General features: G+C 37.1%; 1 protein-coding gene and 2 pseudogenes across 4 annotated transcripts in view; 2 read left to right on the forward strand and 1 right to left on the reverse strand.

Moving 5' to 3' along the window:
- The first annotated feature begins 809 nt into the window (after window positions 1-809).
- Window positions 810-1,418, forward strand: LOC109388176 (60S ribosomal protein L11-like; annotated as a pseudogene).
- A 391-nt stretch (window positions 1,419-1,809) lies between these two features.
- The window catches only part of IFT74 (intraflagellar transport 74), a 73,291-nt gene continuing 50,351 nt past the window's right edge, over window positions 1,810-24,749 (reverse strand). Inside the window, exons 14-20 of one of the 4 annotated variants that reach the window (XM_019652673.1) lie at window positions 19,359-19,412; window positions 17,951-18,048; window positions 17,011-17,137; window positions 7,929-8,092; window positions 6,679-6,804; window positions 3,129-3,189; window positions 1,810-2,110 (exon numbers count right to left, since the gene is read on the reverse strand). In XM_019652673.1, coding sequence (XP_019508218.1) covers window positions 1,986-2,110; window positions 3,129-3,189; window positions 6,679-6,804; window positions 7,929-8,092; window positions 17,011-17,137; window positions 17,951-18,048; window positions 19,359-19,412 — 755 coding nt within the window. In that variant the 3' untranslated portion in view covers window positions 1,810-1,985. The other 3 variants (XM_019652674.1, XM_019652675.1, XM_019652676.1) reach the window with 3 other exon arrangements.
- On the forward strand, window positions 19,474-20,440 carry LOC109388177 (60S ribosomal protein L32 pseudogene; annotated as a pseudogene).

Below are 24,749 nucleotides of genomic sequence, written 5' to 3' on the forward strand. Positions count from 1 at the left end.
CAATGATGGTGCCAACTTGGGCCAGTGAAGCAACGTCCTCCACAACTAGACTGAAGAACAAAAGGACAGCAACTTATCTGTTCCCCTTCCCCCAATTCCCCAATAAAAATCTTTAAAAAAACCCACAAAAAACAAAACAAAACATGAGGAATTCAGGATTGGAGGAACAGATTTTAGGAATGCCACCTTAATGAATCACTGTCCGGGGTCTTTATCTATATTAGTAATCCAGAGTTAACTAAACTCAACAACCTAAACTCACCTAAACTCACGAAGACTAAAGGTGAATAATTTACAGCGATAACTACTTACTTCAAGGAAGCAACATGCATGGGTAATTTTATAGTATGTAAACTGTATCTCAATAAAGCCTTTCTTACTTTAAAGGAACCAATACTCTTGTGTTTCATGAATACTGAGAATTAGAGTAACCTGATAAACATGAGAAACATGAGTTCAGATTAAAAAAAAAAGATACTTTTAAAGAATATTTTATGAGGACCAAAGGGACTCACTTCTGTCCACAAAGGAGGATACATCTTTACTTACAATGATGTGCCCAAGATACATACTTCACAATTATATATCTTCTAGCTTTTCCTTTCAAATGCCCTGGTGATGTTTAGAAATCAATCTATGTAAGTACTCCTACAGTACGAAAGAGTAAATGCACATACCAGGGTGGAAATGAATAGCAGCAGCCAGTCTAAAAGAGCCCATCAGAAGTCAGCGTTTCTTTTAAACTTCATGGTTTTCCTAGCATATACCGGTGAGAAAATAATTTTAAAATGCAAAGTTTGAAAGTTTTTAATTCCAGCTCTCTTCCTGTCTCATGATGGTGCAGGATCAAGGTGAAAAGGAGAACCCCATGCGGGAGCTTCGCATCCGCAAGCTCTGCCTCAACATCTGTGTTGGGGAGAGCGGAGACAGGCTGACCCAGGCAGCCAAGGTCCTGGAGCAGCTCACAGGCCAGACCCCTGTGTTCTCCAAAGCTAGGTACACCGTTAGATCCTTCGGCATCAAGAGAAATGAAAAGATTGCCGTCCACTGCACAGTCCATGGGGCCAAGGCAGAAGAAATCTTGGAGAAATCTGGTCTGAAGGTTTGAGAGTACAAGTTACGAAAAAATAACTTCTCAGATACTGGAAACTGGCTTTGGGATCCAGGAACACATCGATCTGGGAATCAAATATGATCCAAGCATTGGTATCTACGGCCTGGACTTCTATGTGGTGCTGGGTAGGCCAGGTTTCAGCATTGCAGACAAGAAACGCAGGACAGGCTGCATTGGGGCCAAACACAGAATCAGCAAAGAGGAGGCCATGCGCTGGTTCCAGCAGAAGTATGATGGGATCATCCTTCCTGGCAAATAAATTCCCGTTTCTATCCAAACGGCCAATAAAATGTTTTCCATGAAATGTAAAAAAAAAAAAAAAAATGTTTTTAATTCCAAATCTTTAGGAATAAATGATATAGGAATGTGTGTTATAGATTTACCTGTGACTTTATATGCCCTAAAAGATATCAAATACACCCTATCAGAGAAGTAAAGCTCAAAGCTAAACACCTCCTTCTATTCTTACCATCTTTTGCTAAAAGCAAAAATTGACAAGGTTGATGTAACTGCTGAAACAGAATCACACTCTCCATGTATCCCTCTAGAGCTGATCTGAAAAGCTGTCACTCGCTGCCACAGAGGGATTATACCAGCTAACTGAGTCTTAATGACCACTTTCAGCTTGTATATCTCTCAGTTCTTTGAGACATTTTATCACTTAAACAAAACAAAAATATCATAAAAGGAGATGATACTTTTTATATGCAAACTATTTATTGAACTATTATACTATTTAAAATATCAAAGAGACCACAAAAATGATAGCATTCAACAATTTTAGGTAAGACTTCAGGGTCAGCTGTTTTATTAGTCAGCTTGTGTCAAGTTTAACAGCAACTGGATACGACTGTGGAGACTCGCGGCTGGTTCAGACTCCGGTTCTACTCGGGCAATGCAGAGCTTCTGTGATGCTTTTATTGTACTCTGCAATCTGCTTGGTCACGTTGTTCATAATTAGCTGGTAATCACTCTCTTGACTCTTGGTTGCTATAACTAATTACATGAGTTAAGGGGAACACTGTCAATAAAAATACTAATCTAATTGTGGCTCAGAAAGGAACCAAATCATGCTAGTATTTTCCTTATTGGAAACTGAAGATGGCACACAAAAAAAGCACAATTAGAATATTTTTTAAAAACAATAGATTATTTTAACAGATTAAGCATCAACTGAAACCTAAAAGGCCAAGCAAAACCGATTTCAAAAAAGTTCACTTATAATATAAGGCTTTTATATAGTTAATATGTTATGCATCTCAGTCTAATTATGGTCTTAGAACAATTGGATGCTCAAAGGAACCATGTTCTCGAGTACCACAAAGAATTTCAGGCAAGTCTCTACACTTCACTCTATTTCAAAATTACCTACTTGTTGCTGCATAAAACTAGAGTGCTGGACGTTAGCATATGGTGAATGGGAGTCTTTTGCTTTTAAGTGAAGTTGCATAACCACTAGGAATAGAGCCCCTAATGCATGTCATTTGGAGGTAAGCTGTGGTCCATGCTGCCCTCAGCGGAAGTTCAGCCGTGTCCCAGAGCAGAACCTACTCGTACGCCACAATGAGTCGGCATCCGATTTTCCAAGCAGAAATGTCCTTGAATGGGTCAAAGAAGGGAACAGAAAACTACCTGGGGAAATGTTTCTTATAAGCTCACAATACATGTCCTCAGCAGCTGTTTCCTTCTGTGGTCACACAAAAAGATAAGGAAGAAGATGGGACATAGGTACCATCTTGGTAGAAATAACATGAAGTTGACTTGTCTGAAACACACTATGACTTTGTAGACTGCTTTCCATTAGTTACTTTGCTACACACACACACACACACACACACACCCTAACTTGTAGAGTGGAAACTCTTATACTTTTCTTCCCCACATAGTTTAGCTCCGTGTTTTGTACATATTAAGTATTTGATAAGTGTGCTGAATTGAATTTCTTTAGTCTGTAAAGAAATTCCTAGGAAAGCAAATCACTTGGTTACAGTTCATCTGCAGCTTTAAAGGATACATTCTTTCATCACAAAATTATTTTGCTCATGGTGTTGCCACTTCCTCTCCAAATTCGTAAGCTAAAAACACAAAAGAAAAATGTTGACCAGTGGTCATACTCAAAACAATTATTAGAAACCCTTTCAAGAGGATAAGGAACAAAAAAAACACTCAATTTTAAATCTTATCAACTCCTTGCGTTTTATTGAGATAAAGCTATGGTAGACGAAAAAGAACTTTAGGAAATACTAAACAATAGTAAATATATTAATAAATACAATGTTGAATGTGACAAGAGGTTTTACTCTATGTTTATTTTAATAGAAAAATATTAAAAATACTTATTATACCAATGAACATGCCAACTGAAAGACAATTTATGGTTTTTCCCTTTCCTAAAAGAACTTTAAAAAAGACGAATGGGACATGATGTGAATCTCTCCTTAAAATCTGGACATCTAATGCCACAAATGTAATATATATATTCTAACACTGTCAAAGGTTCAGCTCTATAGGACAAACTTCCTTATTTCCAGGGCTACATTTCCTGTCTAATTCCACAAGCTGTGATAAGAACAGCGCTGCAGTGTGAAGATTATAAGGGGGCTGGTAAAAAGCTGGCACTGTTACAATAATTTCTGCATCAACAGGAAGCTAATGTGGATATTATATTGATGGTTGCTTCCTCAGAAGACAATTTTACTGTTATAGAATTAAATTGTTTTTCTGATTTAATTAACCTTGTAACTCTAGGTTATGGTCTTTCTTTTTTAAGATGCACATAGTTTTTTTCCTAAGCAAAGGATCATCTGGAAAATGACAAAATGTTTTGCTTTGGCATTTCTAAGAAGTAATGATAACTTTTAAAAATCTGATCATTTGAATCAGCTTTAGTAGTATTTCTTCATGCTCTCATGTTAAAATTATTTTCAGGGAATAAGTTCAGTCTTAATGTAGTATCCATCCTATTGTTTCCTCCAAAGAGACAAATCTAGATAGTAGGGTGAATCATAACTAATTAATTACGTGAACTTTATGTGTTGTGAGTTAACACTACACATCAGATCTTGCTCTGCCCCAGATAGGACCTTGAAATCAATGTGAACTTAAGGAAGCAGTCAGCACTTTTTGACAATAAATCTCTAATAACCTTTTGCAAAGTCAAGTACCAAACTTTTCCCCCTTTGTTTCTTACAAAAAGGTGGCCTTCTTATAAAGAAGCAGACCTCTTAAGTGCTACACGAATAATGCTATAAAGCAACAGTGTGTCAGATGGTCAAATTCCTTCTATATTATACATCTGTATTAGAGACTTGCCTTTAAACCTCTGAGAATATCATGAAGCGTAAATCTGTTTGTTCCCTGCAACCTATTGAAAACATCTGTTATAAGTCTTTATATATTTTGGATATTAACCCCTTATCAGATACATGATTTACAAATATTTTCTCCTTTTCTATAAGTTGTTTTTTCATTTTGTTGATTGTTTCTTTTGCTGTGCAGAAATTTTTCAGTTTGATGTAAGCCCACTTATTTATTTTTGCCTTTGTTGCTTGTGCTTTTGGTGTCATACGAAAAAATCACTGCCAAAATTAATGTCAAGGAGCTTTTTCCCTATGTTTTCTTCTAGGAGTTTTACAGTTTGTTCCAATATAAATATGTTTGAATGATTTCAAATAACTAATAGCCATCCATTCAAAACAAAGTCTGTTATGCAAACTTATTTACAGATGTCAAAAACTAGTTTTCCATAAAACAGTTGCAAAAGAGGTAGATCAGGATTTGATGTGATTAGCTGGGCTTCACAGAAGTCAACAAACAATACAGAGAAGGATTATACGTTGTGGCTTATGTTATGAATTCCAGTTATCAGTATATGGGCTTACGAATATGATTAGCATTTAATATGGAAATAAACAAAGTAGCCATTGGCTGGTTCTAAGAAGTTGTGTTTGTCAAGTGTTTTCCTTCTTAAATCATCTATTCAGTGGAAGAGGAAGGTCAATATTCCCTAAGAAATATCAATATTTTTCCCTAAGAACATTTAAGACGATGACCCCATAAACATTTTTTAGGATTCTTCTCCAGTACCCATCTCTACTCTAAACAGCTGAGGATAATTTTACCACTTATCAGTCTATACTTGGGTTTGCATATTATGAAGTAGAGACAGAGTAAATGACTGATAAATTTGAATTATGTAAATCAGTGATTGCTAAGCTTTTAGTAGTTGTGGCAAACACTGATGAGACTCTCCTCTTTTCAAGAAGAATATAAGGTGTATCTTTTTTTTTAAAAGGTACATCCATACAATGAAATAGCTGATGTCATAAAAACGCCATCAAAAAAGAGCTTGAAAATATTTAAGAAAATAAATGCTAAAACACTGCATTCATACAGTGATTTCATTTTTTATAAATACAATATAATTAACATGGGTATATAATTACACACGGGTGTATAATTACAAATTTTACAAAATGCTATACCAAAATGTTAACAATGATTGTCTGTCATGATCATATTATATAATGAAAAAGAAGAAAAATTGTTAATGCATTTAGCATTAGTAAATCATAGTTGCAAATTGCTAATATAGACTAATTAGATATGAGAATGACCACACATGACCCACATACTTCATTTAATGCTCCAACAAATACTTGTTCAACACCTATTATGTAACAAGCACTAGCACAGTGCTGGGGAGATAATGATGGGACAGACATCATCTCTACCCTCTTAGAGTTCTCAATCTAGAAGAACTCAGACTTTGCTCAGGTAATTATCAGTAGGATGGGTGACATGAAAAGGGGGCTTGTTTGTGCATCCTACATAAATCATCAGAGATGTAAATCAAGAAGTTCAAGGACAGTACTGCTCTTTACAGCATTATTTGAATAGTTTTAAAAGCAGAAATAACCAAAATGTCCAATAACAAAGAATTGGTTCAGTAAATTATGCTATATCCATGTAGTCCAATATATAGAATCATATTTAAAAAAAATCTATAGACAAGGGAAAGTACTTACAATGTGTAGTTAATAATGAAAAACAAGTTTCTAAATAATATGTCCAAAATGACACCATTTGTATAAATATATAAAAATAAATGTGCACTTATATATGTACACATAACACATACATATAGGCTAGAAGGACCCACACAAAAATGATAAGAATTATCTCTTCTGGGTGGTGGGTATTAGTCATTAGGGTTTACTTTCTTTATTTGTAGATTTTGAGTTAGAAAAGTTTCTGCATCCAAAATGCTTTACTTTTGAAAATTATAAAAACTATTATCCTAATAGCTTTGCCCGGAACAGTGCCTAGCACAGAGTAGGCCTTCAAAATAGGTTTATAGAGGGCAGGAAAGCAGAAATAAATTCATTCTGAGTGGAGATTGTATAGAAGCTGGCTATCTACAAGGCCAGAAAATCTGGAAAGTAAATAAAGCAGGTGGAAAAAAAAGAAAAGGATTATTTTTGGAGTGAAAATACAGATTAACAGAATAGGACAGATAGTCTAAAAATAACAATGAATTTCAGAGTCTCTTTTTTTTTTTTTACCTGAGAATGTGTCTCATTTTCTTGCAACTGTGTTTTTAGTGTCTCATATTCTATGTTTAGCTTCTCCATTATTTTCTTAAAGGCATTTCTGCGAGTCGATAATACTGTTTTCTCCTGATGTAATTTCTAGATAGATCCAAATAGAAGTAACAGATGTTAGCAAATATCTAGTAAGCCCATTTGAACTGAATTTGACAAATACTTTTTTTAAGATTTTATTGGGGAATTGGGGGAGGGGAACAGCTTTGGGGAATCGGGAAAGGGGAATAGACAAGTTGCTGTCCTTTTGTTCTTTAGTCTAGTTGTGGAGGACATCGCTTCACTGGCCCATGTTGGTATTATCATTGCGCTCTTCCTGGGTGAGGCAGGTTGGTCGCTGGCCACTGGACGGCAGCTCACGCTGGCTGCCACGGTAGGTTACGGGAGCCCACTGCAGCTCCACTGCAGCCTACCCCGTCGCAGGCGACTCACGGCAGCCCAGCTCCAGGTTGAGCTGTTGTTCACCATCTTAGCTGTAGAAGGCACAGCGTCACTGACCCTAATGTGGGATCCAAACCGGGGCTCTGCTGCTCAGAGCTGGAGTCCCAAGCCAACTCCTAACCAACGCTGTATGTAAAATTATCCTCTGAACTATAAGCTAAATTAATAATTAGGTGTATTAATAATAACTCTTTAAGGTCATCACATATATTCCTACTCCACCAAATTTATGTTAATGTACATGGCAATGAAAAGTCACTGACAATTCTTAAGTAGGAAAATATAATCAAATCTGCTTTTAACAAAGTCCCTATTTGTTGAAATGCTCTATCCCTTGCTTTTCAATTTTGCCTTTGGTTTAAAACTTAAATCACTCTAAACTCCAACTATATATGTAAACATCTTTATTTTCCTTAACATATACTAAATAACCAATTGAAAAAAAAAAGTTCTATAAACTACATATACCGGGGATGCCAAAAAAGTGTATTCAAGTGGACACTTTGGCCAACGTTGTTCAAGCAGTAGTTTGCTGTAATCAGAAGTGTCTGGATGCTGATGGTAACCACTTTGATCACCTCTTGTAACTGCAGAAGTCAAACGTGACTTGTACTCATCTTTTGTTATCAGTATATACTGAGTGTTACAATTTTAATACAATTTCCCTTTCTTAAAATGTGTATACATTTTTTGGGCACCCTCTGTACATTAAATTTTATCAAGAAAAAACAACTTGAATTATGATTTTGTAATACTCTATTACCATTTACCTTTTTCTTTTCTTCACCTGATGATTTTAAAGCTGGCAAATCATTAAATGTCTCCAGATCAGTTATCATTTGCTTAATTTTGTTTTTTAGAGAATGTTGTTCCTCAGTCATCTTACTTTCCAGAAGCTCCATTTTCTGTAGATCCAACTGTAGACGTTGACTATCTGAAACAGGAAATTCAAGTCCATAATTAGTCAAAACTTTATTCCTCTCACAAAAGGAAATGCAACTCAACCATTAAAAATCATGTTTAAAAGAGTATTGGCAAAAGAAATATGTTCACTCCAACCAGTGAGACAATACAAACGTAAATTAAGAAAACAAAAATATCCATCCTCCAGGTAACCAACATAACCAGATGTATATTATTGGGATGTCGGAAAAGTCATGACTTATTTTTTCTATGTTTTTCGTTGCTAAAATGCGTCATGACTTTTCCGACAGCCAATAGCTATCCTTATCTCTATGCTCATATGAACATATAAAAAGACAGCGTTTTTTTTTCCCCTTAATAATGTAACACATTTTGAGATAAAACCCATTATTTTTAGTAGGTACATGACACATACATAGTCATGTGAGGGTAAAGCAAGTTATGAAATATAAAATTTTATAATTACATACACTGCCAATTCTCATTATTTGCGGTAGCCTATCAAGTCACCATAGCACTAAGTTAGCAAATACTGAACTACTGCTCCTAGGGGAAATACAGGGTTAGGTTCCTGTGGGCCTCTGCATCAACTGACTAATATAAAACCTTGTTTCATGTGTTTCTGTTTAAACACACTGTATGTAATATATTTGCTGATTCACTAACATTGAACTCACTGCCAACGAATGCCTTAACAAAGCTTATCTAACACTTTCTCCATAAGGCACCTCACAGCCTAGGAAAACGTGTCAACACTTCTGCACTACACTTGGGGGCCATTTTAAATAGCAACATCACCACAAAAAGCATAAAAATGCGTGGAAAAGTGGCACTAAATATACCACCAAAAGGACACGTTTATGTGAACTAAAACAAGAAGGCAGAGTTGCCTTGTTTGACCTCTGCTGGGAACACACATCAGACAATTAAAGATTTTCACCAGTCTATACATTTGCACAAATGACCATGAAAGTGCTGCAAGTATTAATTTTGGGGTTATAAATTAACTCTAGGGAGTAGGTAAATTCACAAGTACAGAATCCATGAGTCATGAGGACAGACTGCTCATAGGTTCATGTTATGGAGCATGTGCTATGTGTCCGGTGCTGAGGATATAATGGAAATCAACAGACACACTGCTTTTGCTCAAGGTGCTATATTGCAGAGGTAGAACCAGGCAATTAAATAAGCATTTTAAATAAACTGCAGAGCTACAGTAGTCCCCTGTTATCTGAGGGGAATATGTTCCAGGACCCCAGTGCTTGCCTGAAACCGAGGTTAGTACCAAACCCTATATACAATGTACTATGCCTTTTTTCCCCATAATACATACCCATGATAAAGTTTAATTTATAATTTAATTCATAAACAATAATAAAAAAATAGAGTAATTTTAACAAGAAAACACGGGTTACTTGAACACAAGCACTGCGATACCAAGACAGCTGACCTGATCATTGAGGTGGCTACTAAGTGACTAATGGGCGGGTAGAATATACAGTGTGGATACACTAGACAAAGGGAGGATTCAGGTTCCAGACAGGATGAAGAGCACACAATTTAAAATAAGAATTGTTTATCTCTGAAATTTTGCATTTAGTATTTTTGAACCACAACTGACCACCAGTAACTGAAACTATGGAAAGCAAAAATCGCAGATAAGGGGGGACTACTGTGCTATGACAAGAGAAATAAGGGGTGCCATAAAAGCATGTGGTATTGGTCAAAAGAGCTCTCTAAAAACATGCTTTTTAACTGAGGCCTAAAGATTAGGAATCAACCCAACAAAAGAGAAAGTAAAAATGTTCCACAGAAAACAATCAAAATGTGCAAAATCTAGAGGTAAGAAAGCACAGTACCTCTGAGCAAGTAACAGAAGTTCGGTGTAACTAGAACTCAGTTCAAAGTAGGTGGTGGTAGGAGATAAAACTGAAAGTTAGAAGGATTTCAGCTCAAAAGGTTTTTTTTAAATCAAGGCAGGGCATTGGGACTTGATCCTAAGGGCTATAGCAAGTCATCAATAAGTTATATCAGTGTGGCAGATTTCAATTTTAGAAAGTTGGGCCGGCTGAGTGGTGCGTTGGTTAAGAGTTTGCTTAGGTCGCCAGCTCTGAGAAGCAGGGTCGCTGGTTTGGATCCCACATGAGGGCCAGTGACGCTGCGCCCTCTACAGCTAAGATGGTGAACAACAGCTCGACCTGGAGCTGGACTACTGTGAGTAGCCAGCGACAGCGGCGTAGGCAGCAGTGGAGCTGCAGTGGGCTGCCATAAGCTACCGTGAGTGGCCAGCAGCCAGCGTGAGCTGTCAGCAGCTGGTGTGAGCTGCCAGCAGCTGGTGTGAGCTGCCAGCAGCTGGTGTGAGCTGCCGTGAGCCACCATCCAATGGCCGGTGGGCGACTGCTTCACCCGGGAAGAGCGCAATGATCACAATACCAACATAGGCCAATGAAGCGGTGTCCTCCACAACTAGACTGAAGAACAAAAGGACAGCAATTTGTCTGTTCCCCTTCCTTGATTCCCCAGCGCTGCTCCCCTCCCCCAATTCCCCAATAAAATCTTTAAAAAAATAAATAAAATAAATAATACATTTTAGAAAGCTCAATCCTCTTGCAATGTGGGCAATTCATGAACTACATGCAGGACAACCAGTTAAGTGTTGACTCAGTGATCTAGGCAAGAAATCTTAGGCTGGTGTAGTCACTTTGGGGAATTTATTTTTAATTAAACAATATTTATTAAATGCTCTGTGTGTGCCAGACAAACTTCTAGGCATGGGGGATATACATATAAATGAAGCATATGACTATATATATGAAATAAACAGTTATGCAGATGGAAATAAATGAGGAAACAATAGAGGAGAGATCTGGAGGGACTCAAGAGGTATTAGGGATTTGGGATTAATTAAACAGGCAACTGACTGGGCACAGTGGCTGAACAAGGAGTCAATGTGGAATCCCATCTCCAACTTGAATAAATGAGTGGATGGTAGCGTAGGCAGAGGTACAAACTTTTGTTTGGGGGAAGGGAATGAAATGATGGTTGAAGTCCATTTAAGATATGTTGAGTTTGAGATACCTCAGAGACATCCAAATAGATATAAGTAAAGACTGCTTGAAATTGTCCCACAGGTCATTTAGACTCTGTTCACTTTTATTTCTTCTTCAAACTGCATAATTTCTATTGATTTGCCTTCAAGTTTACCAACTTTTTTTTCTGTTGTCTTCAATCTTCAGTAGTCATCTAGTAAATTTTTCACTTGACTAATATTTTCAATTCTAGAATTTTCACTTGGTTCTTTTTTCCTAATTTCTATTTCTCTGTGAGAATCTCTGTTCATTTATTATGATTTTATTTTCATTTAAGTCCTTAAATATGTTTATAAACTTTTAAAGTCCTTTTGTTTTCATTTCAACATCTGGATTATCTCAGGTTCAGTGTATAGTAACTGCTTTTCAACTAACTCAGATTTCCCACGTCTTCACATGTCTATTAAGTTTTTATGATACGTTGCAGAGACTCTAGATTCTGCTGTGCTTTCAAGAATGATTTGTATTATAAATGAGCAATAAACTTCACTGAACTGAAACTCGAAACTTTTCTCCTTTGGGGTGAGCAGCATCTGAAGTCTCTGTATTCAGGTCTTTCAACTTCTAGCTGCTGCTTTTTCCTAGGTCCCCTAAAGTTTATCCAATGCATACACAGTTCAGTATTCAGACCAGAATTTGAGTAGAGTTCATACAGGCATACCTTGGAGTTACTGCAGGTTTGGTTTCAAACCACTACAAAAAAGCAAATCTTGCAATAAAGCAAGTCACACAAATTTTTTGGTTTTTCAGTACATATATAAGTTATGTTTACACAATACTATTGTCTATTAAGCATGCAATAGCATTGTGTAAAAAAGCAATGTACATACCTTAATTAAAAAATACTTTATTGCGGGCCGTCCGAGTGGCACATTGGTTAAGAGCTGGCTTGGGATGCCAGAGGGCCCTGGTTCGGATCCCACATATGAGGGCCAGTGACACTGCCCTCCACAGCTAAGATGCTGAACAACAGCTCAACCTGGAGCTGGGTTGCCGTGAGTCGCTGGTGACGGTGTAGGCTGCAGCCCCTGCTGCAGAGGGTTGCCATGGGCTACCATGTGTAGCCAGCAGCCAGCGTGAGCGGCCAGCAGCGGCAGTGAGCGGCCGTCCAGAAGCTGGCGACTGATGTGCCTCACCCGGAAGAGCGCAATGATGGTGCCAACTTGGGCCAGTGAAGCAACCTCCTCTACAACTAGACTGAAGAACAAAAAGATAGCAACTTGTCTGTTCCCCTTCCCCCAATTCCCCAGCGCTGTTCCCATCCCCCAATTCCCGAATAAAAAAATATTAAAAAAAAAACTTTATTGCTTAAAAAAAAGCTAACCATCATCTGCACCTTCAGTGAGTCTTACCGTATTTGCCGGCGTATAAGACGACTGGGCGTATAAGACGACCCCCTAACATTTCCACTCAAAATACAGAGTTTGTTATATACTCGCCGTATAAGACTACCCCCTCTTCCGACCATATACCCAGTATGGTATCGCGATTCGCGATTTTGCGCTATCATACTGGGTGTATGGTCGGCTGTGTGCGATTTTGCGAGTGTGGTAAAATCGCATAACAGCAAAATCGCATAACAGCCGAGCATACACCCAGCAGCGCTGCTGATGCCTGAACAGTATGTGGAATGAAGTGGGCGGGCATCGGGAGGCCATTATGGCACGGGGCAAGCACTATGGGCAGTCTATCTGAAGTGTACCTGGCGTATAAGACGACCCCCCACTTGGAGGCATATTTTTCAGGGCCAAAAAATCGTCTTATACGCCGGCAAATACAGTAATCTTTTTTGCTGGTGGAGGAACTTGCCTCGATGTTCATAAAAACAGTATCTGGAAAGTGCAATAAAGCAAGGCATGCCTGTACAAAGATTGTGGTATTCAGTCTTCTTCTATGTCTCTAATATGTGGACAGGCAATGAGTAAGTTAGTTGGTTTCTTTACACAAGAGTTAGCAAAATTTACCTGAGATTAAGTTTTATTATCCACACATACTCTCTAACAGAAAAATCAAATACAAAACTGCTATTAAACCTTCCTCTTCTACCTATTAAACCAAAAAGGTTATTAATTAAAATATACCTGGAAGGTGACCTATTATAAAAATACTCATGTTCAAGAATTGGGTGCCTCTACTTATGAATATAACAATTATCACATATAATATAAATTATCAAATAATAAAAATAAATCCTTAAAAAGACGTTGATTTAAGAAAGAAGGTTGTTAGCAACCCAATTTAAGTTGCTATAATTAAACTTGAACTTTTCTTTCTGTCCCTTTAAAGTCTTAAGACTCAACCATACTAACATGTTATTTAAAAATATATATGTATATGGACTTAAATGTTATTGAGAGGGTTTTGTTTAGTTGGATTCATGTCTCTACTACAGTTCGAAATAGTTAAGAATTAAAGTGGTGAACAAGTTACTGAGGCTTATGGTTTCAACGCTCTAAAGAGGAAATGTGTACTTAGCTTGTGTATTTTGACTGTTTTCACCAGTCAAAAGTTTAATTGGAAGATATATTTGGGATATACATTTAGGAGCTATAGAAACTGCTTTTCCTAGAGAAAGGGAGAAAACGGTTGGTAAAGGGTAAAGTTTATCTTTCTTGAACAGCAGGTCCCTATGAAAAGCTAAAAGCTTCTCCAAGGGAAGAGACAGGAAGAGGATGCAGACTAGTTCCTTCTGATATGCTATGAAGTTGCAAAGTTTAACAAGCAGTGTGTACACAGTAGCAAAATCTCAGAAGGAACCACTGTGACCTGGGGAAATGTTTCCCAAATATTCTGCCATCAGCGCATTTGTTTATTCCCTGGAGTTTCCTTTCCAAAAATATAAATAAAAACTATTGCTGACATATTTCTTGCCTTTTTATTCATGCAGCACACCAGTGTTTCTTAATCTTTTTTTTTTTATTGTCCCCATAAGGAGGCTTTTGTAGACTATTTTTCCCAATCGCCTATCTCCTATAAAAATTTTATATTACAGATGTAATGTTTATCTGTTTATATACAGTGACCCTTTGGAGGGCCACAAACCATAATACCCAACATTTTTTTCACCCTCCCCCAAGAAGTAATGTGCCCCCTTGTGAGTGATATTGCCCCATTAAGAAACAGAGTGCACTAGGAAAATCAGGTAAGTTCCAATGATAGCCTTGTGGGCTGAGAGGAAGGCAATGCACAAAAGGGAAATCTATAATTCATTATCTAAATCACCTCTTACGGTGATTTCCAGATACCAGAAATTTCCTGTGGGGGATGGTATTAAGGAAAGAGAGAAAAGTTAACTTAAATGCTTGGTTTAAATTAACACTTAAATATAACTGAGTAAATGAAATTAATTATAGGGTGTCAGAGAATTCAAACCTAAGTAAGAGAAATTTTCAGTAAAGTCTTTATCATAGTAATAAACTGGATTCTTATTGCCATTGAAGCCAGTGCTATTAATAATTCTTTTCAACTCTACATCTCTGGAAAAAATATAATGACTAGTTTTTAAAAGAAAATGTAAACACAAAGTATGAAAATATGAAATACAAAGTCCTGGTTATTAAATTCATTTCTGGTATTGATATTTATCTTTTATAAAAGGCACATTTCTCAACAGCCATCACACAAAGACAGCGTAAAAGAGGCAAAAACTTGAATTAATATTGACCTTAGATAAATGAAAAATTTAAAATTATCATCTAAAACACAAAACAGAGGTTTCCTAGATGGAATAATTAAACATAAAATTCTTTAGCTTATAGAAAAAAAAATGAAGATGTAAAAATATTCACAGTTCTTCTGAATATCCAGAAGAATTGAAAATAGGATCTCAAAGAGATATCTGCACACTCATGTTCATTGCAGCATGATTCACAATAGCTGAGAGGTTGAAACAACCTAAAGGTCCATCAATGAATAAATGAATAAAAAAATGTAGTATGTACATACAATGGAATATTATTCAGCCTTGAAAAAGAAGGAAATCCTGTCACATGTTACAACATTGATGAATCTCGAGGACATTACGACAAGTAAATAAACCATTCACAAAAAGGCAACTATTGCATGATTCCATTTATATAAAGTATCTAAAGTAGTCAAACTCATAGAATTAGACAGTACAATATGGTTAGCGGGGGTACGGGGGTGGGAGGGGGAGTTGTTCAATAGACTTAAGTATCAGGTTTGCAAGGTGAACAAGTTCTGGAGATCTGTTACACAACAATGCGCGTAAGTTAACACTACTGTACACTTAAAAATGGTTAAGATGGGAAATTTGATGTTGTGTTTTTTATCGCAAACAACACTTGTAGTCAAACCAATAGTAGGTAAAAATCAAATTTAGAATTACATCCTGTAGCTGCTTGGCATATAATTCATACATACAAATAAAACTATGGCAAACAAACTAAACAAATACAGGAAGATAAAATATACTTAAATGTGTAGAGTAACAACAATTGTCCACTTACATCGTCAACCTAAATTCAATTGTGTATTAAGAGCATTCAGTATGTATTTATAGGTCCATCACCCTTTAAATAAAACTAGGCAGTTTGTGCTTTAGAATGCACTTCTTCAGATTATAGAAAAGTAATACATTAGGTACTGATACTCCCACAGCAGGGTCTGAGGCAGCATCCTGTCACCAAGTGAATGAAGACAGCTGCAGCAAAAAGCATGAACAGTCACACTAGGTAGGATGGTTAAAGACTATAAATTAGCTTCTTCAGTTCACGTCAGATTAGGCTTTGCTGCCAAAAGCTTTTCAGATTTGGGGATTCCAGATCAATGGGTATTATGGATCCATTATTCCATTTCAAGAATCTTTCAACATTACTAAGTTAGCAAATATTAAGTTTCATTCCCCATGATCTTGCTAACTGCCAGAGTAATTACAAGTAAACAAATAAAGACAGCTAATTTGGAGACATCCACATGTGTTAGCAAAAAGAACACCCATAGTTAGAATCCACTAGTTCAAAATCAAAGATTCCAAACAAATTCTTACATGACTTCAGCCTAAGCTCTTTAAGCTCAATTTGTATATCTGTTTCTAATTGCTGCCTGTACTATCCAAATGGAAGCCGCTAGTCACAAATGACTTTTGAGCATTTGAATGTCTAGTCCAAATTTAGATGGGCTGTGACTGTAAAATCTCACTGATCATTGTTATATTGATTACACATTGAAATGATAATATTTTGGATACACTGGGTTAAAGAAAATATACAGGTAGTATTAAAATTCATCTCTTTTTTACTTTTTTAACATGGCTACTAAGAAATTTAAAATTATATATGTGGCTGGCATTACATTTCTATTGGACAGTGCTGCTCTTTTCTCATGTTAGCCATCATGGCTGAAACTAATCATGATTAAAACATTACTTCCTCTAGGACACCTCTCCTAACTACCCAAGACTGGGGTGGATATGAGCCCATGTACTCCTCCTGCTCCTTATGCTTCTATCATGACCTTGTTTCATTGTATTTTAATTGTTTACTTGTTGCTCCACCATGTTGAAAGTTCCTTAAGGAAACAGACTAGATTTAAAAAAAACCAAAAAACAAAACTTCTAAATGCCCAAGTTATGGCACAACATAGAGCATGTTTTTAATAAATGTTAAATGAATAAGAATATCCCAGTGAAATACTATTCAGTTGATGTGAACAGTCACTGAAAATTCTGACACTGTAAGTAGCTGGAGCAATAGGCAATCCTAAGTTATATCCTCAGTCTTTCAAAACAAAAATCAAAGAGAATAACATTACTAGATTTTAAAAGTCCCAGTTTGTTACAGGGGAAAAAAAGATATTAAAATTGAGGTTGTTTTCTCACCTGAAGTCAAATTTCTAGCTGTACTTTGTGATTTCTGCATTTCGGTAGATTTAAAATTGAGATCATCCTGCATTATCTTCAGCTCTTGATTGGTGATTGAAGATATTTGTCTCATACGATTTATATTCTGTATTTGCAAAGAAATAAAAATGGAAAAAATTCTATAGCTTTAACCCTCCAATAAAATTCCTGGAAAACACTGCTAAAGGATTAGATGTTTTGAATGGGCATTCCTTTTTGAAATACATCATTCATTATATATGTTTCATAGGAAAATACCGTGAGGTTTTCACAATAAGGAAAGGCTAAATTAAAATTCAGAATTTTTCTTTTAAATTTGCTTTATTTCATTGTATAAAAAAATTCAACTATACTCTTTTAGGACATGATTCGAGTCTTAAATCACTAAGAATATTGAAAAGAAACAAGCATTTTTCCTCCTGTGGAACCACACACTAGTAGCTGCTCAGTATACATTTATTGATGAATTAAGGTACTCATATGTATCTCACAGTCTTGTAGATTCTTACAAGAATAGAAATCCTTGTATTTAAACAGAAATTACAGTGTAAACATATATTAACATTTTCAAATATATCTAGATTTTGAAGTTATCTGTGCAAATGCTACTTCTACCAATTCTGATAGATTAACAATGGAAGGAAATCTTATTAATTACTCGGAATTAGTCCCTCACTTACTGCTGAATATTGGTATTATACATATGGCATCTTTTTTCCCTCCTATCCAACGAATTAGCTGAATTTGGTACAAAGATAAATATTACTAGCTTAAGGAAATAAAATAACAAGCAAGGGAATTTAAAGGAAACAGGTTAAAGGAGCAAATGGAACAGTGACCCCGCGTTTGTTGAGTTGTGTCTGGAAAAGGGAACCACAGGGAGAATACTGCGGACACAGGGACCGGTACATGTACTGACCCGGCTACTGTGCTCCAGGAGTGCAACCACGCTGGCTTCCAGCTGAGCCTTCCGCTCTACCTCCTGATTCTTAGTTTCCTCAAAAGTCTCAATAAAACCTGCCGATCGAGAAATATGATGACGAGCTACTGTTGATACAGTTAACAATTCTGATTTGTGGGTTAAGAGTATGTTTTAGAAATTCAAAGCAAATTTTAATATTTTATTACCGCAAGAATAATTAAATTACTCAATAAGAACATTTCTACATACTTTCAAACTTTTAAAGCTTCATTGTTATGAACTTAATATAAGTAAACTAAAATTTATATAGGTCCAGAAGTAACAGTTGATAAAAAGGAGATCAGAAAAAAATCTGTTAAAACAAATACACAGCATCACCTTGACGTATCTACAATTATTAACACCTATATTTAACCACTAACTTTACCCCTGAAAATATTAATTACCTATTTTATCTGAAAATGAGTATTTTACTTATAATGCTGCATTAATCTCAACTAAGTTTAACAATTTATTCAAATTATAAATATTCTAAGAAATCATCCTTTTTCTTGTTTAATATAGAACCAGCACATAATTTGCCCTTATTTATCTTCTTAATGGATCCTCCAAAAATAAAAACTTATAAAAAAATTTTACTGTTAGCACGAAACAATAATTTTGAGATAATTTTTGGTACTTGCTGAGATTTTAAAGAAATCTTGAGGTACCACTAAATCAGAGGTGGAATTACCGCTTTACAGCATGTGTCTCTGAAGTTAACTAGTGACATCAGACCTACAAAACTTCAGATTCTAGCAAAATGATAATTTAAGATGGAAACCAGTAATGGGTAATATGTCAATTTTGAAAACTTTTTGAATGTATGATATAAGTTTAAGTGAAGACCTATTTACAAAGTCAAGATTTTCTTTTTTTTTTTAAGTAAAAAGAAGCTGCAACTGAAAGCTACTAGAGGTACAGTTAATGACAGAATCAAGTAACAAGATCCGAGATAAGGGCTAATAAATAATGAAATAAATATTATAAAAAGCTAAAAAAGGGGACAGATATTAAAAGGGGTCAGTGAAGCATGTGAATGAAGAATATTCAACATTCAACCAGGAAGTAGTCTATAGAGTAGACTCTCTATACAGACTATAAATAAGCACTAGAATTAGAATCTATCCCTAACATACAAATACTCATACACACATACACATGTGCAAAATCTTTTTAGAATTCTCTACCCATCCCTAAACTTTGCTATATATTTAGTAATTTTTTTAAGGCAAATGCTTTGAATGTCCATACTTCTTGTGTTAATCAGCCATTCTATCTTCACAAAATGAGACCTTTGATTTGTTATGAATGCATAGCTACCTGAGAATATAGTATTTTCATTATCTGTAAGATTTTCACTTACTGTCCATATTTTCCTCCCTTTTTTTTAGCTCCTTGTACTTCTGATTCATTTCACCTGTAAGAGATACAAAATACAACATTAATTTCAAGATGTAATGCTGTAAAGTAGAAATATCTCTTAGGTTCTCCATATGCCATTAGTCATGGATTATTCAATATTTTTCAATTAGGTAAAAACTAGGTAAACTTCTTATACATTGACCTATACAAGGTGTATAAATGTTTAAAGGTAAAACAGCTATCTATGGCTCTCTTCCTCTACGCTGCCTACAGAGGTGGCGCTCATCTTTTACTCGGTATCATGGCCGCCCTCAGACCACTTGTGAAGCCCAAGATCGTCAAAAAGAGGACCAAGAAGTTTATCCGGCACCAGTCAGGCTGATATGTCAAAATTAAGCGTAACTGGTGGAAACCCAGAGGCATTGACAATAGGGTGAGCAGGAGATTCAAGGGCCAGATCTTGATGCCCCAACATTGGTTATGGGAGTAACAAGAAAACAAAGCACATGCTGCCCAGTGGCTTTCGGAAGTTCCTGGTCCACAATGTCAAGGAGCTTGAAGTGCTGCTGATGTGCAACACATCTTACTGTGCTGAGATTGCTCACAACGTCTCCTCCAAGAACCACAAAGCCATTGTGGAAAGAGCAGCCCAGCTGGCCATCAGAGTCACCAATCCCAATGCCAGGCTGCGCAGTGAAGAAAATGAATAGACAGCTTGTGTGCAAATTGTGTTTTAATAAAACCATAAAATTCTTCAAAAAAAAAATAAAATAAAATAAAACAGCTATCTATGCATGTTTGACAATTTGAAAAAAGCCATCTCCTGACTGGAAAGGGCTTTAAAGGCTTTTCAATGGTTCTCTATTTCAGTCCCAGACCTGGGGCTATTCTTCAACCTACACATGAACTCCTGGTGATTATGGGAAACGTATGCTCCCAAGAAAATACATTCCATCTCTGCATAGCTCACAAAGGCAAGGAAGATAGCAGGGTTACTTCCTCCACAGAGCTTAAAGTCTAGGGATTTAACAAGTCGTTAAAATTAAAGTGTAAGTGCTATCATATGAAAAACAAAAGGTGATACAGAAGCACACAGCAAGAACAACTTGCCTAGTTTGGGATTCAGGGAAATTTTCTCTAAAGAAGTAATATTTAGGCTACATTAGAAAGAATAAATGAATAAGAGTTACCTGGGCAAAATGTACAAGAATGAGTTCAAAGTCAAAGCATTACAAGTACAGAAATTTGAAGTGAGGGTGAAGATGGCAGCACAAGAAACTGGAAGACTCATATAGCTGAGGCAGAGAAAGCAAGTGACAAAGTGGCACAAAGATGAGGATGGTCACGTGATACCTTATTAAGACACATGTTATAAATGTTTGGACTTCCTTCTAAGGACAATGGTAAAATTACTGAAGAATTTTAAGCAGGGGAATAAAATGATCAGTTTGCATTTCTGAAAACATATTTCTGGTCTGGAGAATACAAGAGAAGTAAGATGGTGGTAATAAAACCAGTTAGGAGGCTGGCACAGTGATCTGGATGAAAGATGAAGGCTGACTAAATAGAGTGATGGGAATTCGGATGTAAGGCTGTGAATATTTATTTGAGACATTTAAGAGCCAGGCTGAACAGATTTTGGTGAGGGTCAGACAGAGAGGGGCCAAGTATGACTCCTGGGTTTCTGACTTGGGTGATGGAGGACATGGTTGTATTAACTGAAAAAAGAAGCAAATTGAGGAAGAAGGTACTTACAACAATTTTGGACATGTTGCATTTAATATGACATGTTTAAAAGGACAAAAATCCAAGGCCCAGACACAGACGAAATGAAATCTGACACTTCAGCTGCATAAAGGGACCATCAGTAGAGGTGGATCGCAATTATTTTATGGCAACAGGATTTTCAGTGTAACAAAATTTGAATTTTGGGGACACATGGTTATTTTTGTGGACTAGTGAGACAGCTGCAGCGCTGTATTTCCAGGGCCCCAGGTAGAGAAAGTGGAATAAATTTGTGCTTGCTCCATTCTGCAGCTTCTTCACCCAAGTCAGTTAGTTGCTAGCATTCTGGAGAAACTAAGGAAGCTGATTAAGATGATGCCCAGCAAGGATGGAGGGAGTAACAGGCTGGAGATTCCTAAGGGGGTTCCTGATAAGGAGCCGACATCTAGAAGGGCTTTAAGGAAGAAGAGTCCAAAGGAAAAGGAGATAATAGTTACAGAGGTTAAAACCTAATGGTTAGCCTGTGTTCCCTACATCCTGCTATATTAGGTATACAGTTTTTCCATGTACAGGCTACAGCAGCAATCAAGTTGGGAAGCAGAGGAATATCGTCGGGGTAGAGCTCCTAATTATATGGAGGCATGGATTTCCATTTGTATATACACTTGTTTGGTAAGAAGTGAATTCTGAGTACATGAAGGTGAAGGCAAAGCCAGTCACCTGGGTCAGCAGACAGCTTTTTAGCTTCCTGGGCTGAAAATATTCTTTCCAAAGTCATTGAGGACAGCCCTAATCTACAGAAAATCTTGTCGAGGCCCCCCCAACAGTACTGAGTGTAAAAAGCTGAAAGTGAAAGCTACTGTCTAAGGATAGAATGTACCCAGTAGTCATGAATTCCTGGCCAGGGAACACCCAGAGCCAACGGGAAACACTGGGTTCACTCAGGCTAAGGCTTTGGATGCATCAACAACTTTACTCAACTGCTACTCAGTTCAAAAGATCAACCATGGACTCAGAGCTTGCTGATGCAGCATGATTAGTAGTGAAGGGGAGGGAAGAGAATTTGTTATTAATAACAAACTTTGTAAATGATTAAGTTTTAAAAAAATACATTATAGATGGATTAACAGTCTTGTAATAATGTCAGCGTTCACTTACCTTACGGCAATGTATTCTGAGAATAGAGAGCAAAGAGGAGAAAGAATGAGCATTTACAGTGCGCGGGATCTGGTACAGCTTCACAAGAGGGTGATGTGTGTGCACGTTACATAACCTATAGGAAGCAGCGGCAAAGCCAGCATCTGCTGACCCTTCCATGGCCGTGGTCTCTCAGAAAGTCCTAGTGCCTTGCTGTGGCTGTGAGGAGCTGTCCTCTTGAGAGACTGATCAGGCATTAAGGGATTAGAGGGAGGCCTGCAACATAGGCTTTACAGGAATTTGAGTAATCTTATCTTTCCTCTTCTAAACTTAAAAGAAGCTCCTACACATGCTGTTTCCAGCTCCTCTTCTTGCTATTGGATCTCAAGACATCAAAACGAGGCTTCTCCTCAAACTGTTTCAACGAAATTATTCTCAGTAAGGTTATATGACTTTTTACTGATCAAATCCAAGGGACAGTTTCCAATTCTTATCTTATGCTGCAATATTTGACACTATTGATACATCCTTCCTTTTTACATTTTTTTCCCGTATTTTTTTTTTTTTTTTTTTTTTGGTGGGGGGGGGGTCATGTTTTTTCTTATTCCCAGATAATTCCTTCTCTGTTTTATCTTCATGGCTTTTTCTTTTTTCTTCATTTAAATTCTGGGTTCTGCTCTTAGTTAACTTCTAATGCTACATTATATCCAAAGAGATCCCACTTATTCTTATGGTTGAAGAGTTCTTAAATTTTCACTCATTTTCAGACTGTTTTATCCACTTGCTTACTAGATATATTCATCTGGATATTTGTTGGGACACCCTAATACTAGTAATATCCCCATAAATAAACTCATCAGTCTTCCCGCTTAAAGTCTGCACCCCTCAGCATTCCCTATTACATTTGGAAGTCCTCACCATACACTATCATCCAAGTCAGAAACCTGGGATCCTCCTCCCTCCTGCCCCCCTCAAATCCACACTCCTGGTTGCCATGCAATTGAGCAGGACGAAATATCTGGTCAGTATCTCCAGCCACAAAGCTGGCCAGCTGATTAGATAGGACAGAGCTCCCACATACCTTAGCAGCTTCCCAAGCTTCATGAAACCTCCTCCCATATCACTGTTAAAAAGAACAGCAGTCAGGGCACTAGTGAAGTGCTCTATTTTGTGATTTCTCAGTTGGAGGATTAGTATGTGAGCTACTCATGCAAGGCAATGTACAGGTGTGGGCAGTCCTAAGGTAGAGGAAGACAGGTTGTTAGAAATCTATCCTTAGGTTTGCTATCACAGGAGAGGACAAGACCATAGATGGGGGAAGCTAATCATGTATCAGTTTGGAGGTGCAAAGCAGGCAGGCAAAAGGGTCTAATGTAGTAAAATCAAGAATGAGGAGACCAAAGGAGGGGGAAAGGACATGCTCATAAAATGAGAGTGATTTCACAGCTATCCTCAAAGTCTGAGCATTGATGTGATCATGGTTGCACACAATTTACTCCACATTTACTGAGTACCTACAGTGTGCCATATAATGTAATAGGTGCTACAAATATCAAAATGCACAATAGTTATCAGTCTATGCTAAAAAGACAATCTTTTTGGTGTACAAAAATAAAAAGTTACAATGCAATGTAAGTGCTATAACTGGGGTATGTATGAAGTACTAAGGTAACTAGGTGGGTGAAAAGAGTTCAGGAGGTTTTTACAAAGAAAAGTATCATATCAGCAAGGCACTTTAACAGGTAACGCAGGAATCACAGAAACGAATAAGACCGTTTCCTTCAAGAAAAGTATACTCTACCCCAAAAGTACCCCAAATGTACACTATAAATTCAAGCCTTTTTTCCCTTACAGGGAGGAAAGAAAAAATGGGAATGGACTGTTACTATAACTGGGATATTATAGAGAGGACACCATTGCTTTCTGACATTCTCTGCTACAGATGCCAGTGGAGTGATGGAGATAGGATATTCTTGCACTACCAAGGGGCTGAGTGCCAACAACCACCGTTGTCCTCACTGTCAGTACGTGCAGCTGACTCTTATTTTTCTGCCATCTAAAGATGTTCTCTTAACTCAGGGCTTCCAAAGCGATCTGCACTTGTATACTCTGAGAAGCAGTTATGACCTTAGAGAAGGCCTGACTAGCATTTTCCAAAACAGGCGGGTACCCCCACCTTCTTCCTGATCAATACCAAACAAGGCACATGCTAGTGACTCCCCCAGCCTCAAAGCCCCAAGTTGGCAGGCCTACTGGTTTTGGAGGTGACGGGGTAGCAGAAACCAAATAAAATTAGAGAGGTGGGACCAGAATAAACCCCAAAGGACTTTTGCACATCCAGGTTCTTTCCTTTCCAGCACATAGGGTTCTTCTGAAAGAAGCTACGTCTCCCAGTACCTCCAAGGGTTCCTTATGCATACGTAGCATGGTTTCATTCTCTCTGTCATTCTGTTCATTCTACTCAGTGAGTTCCAGTTCTTCTTTATCCCATTTATTTATTTATTTAAGATTTTAATTGGGGAATTGGGGG

The sequence above is a fragment of the Hipposideros armiger genome, unplaced genomic scaffold (assembly GCF_001890085.2).
Source record: "Hipposideros armiger isolate ML-2016 unplaced genomic scaffold, ASM189008v1 scaffold_184, whole genome shotgun sequence".
In the NCBI taxonomy this organism is placed as follows: domain Eukaryota; kingdom Metazoa; phylum Chordata; class Mammalia; order Chiroptera; family Hipposideridae; genus Hipposideros; species Hipposideros armiger.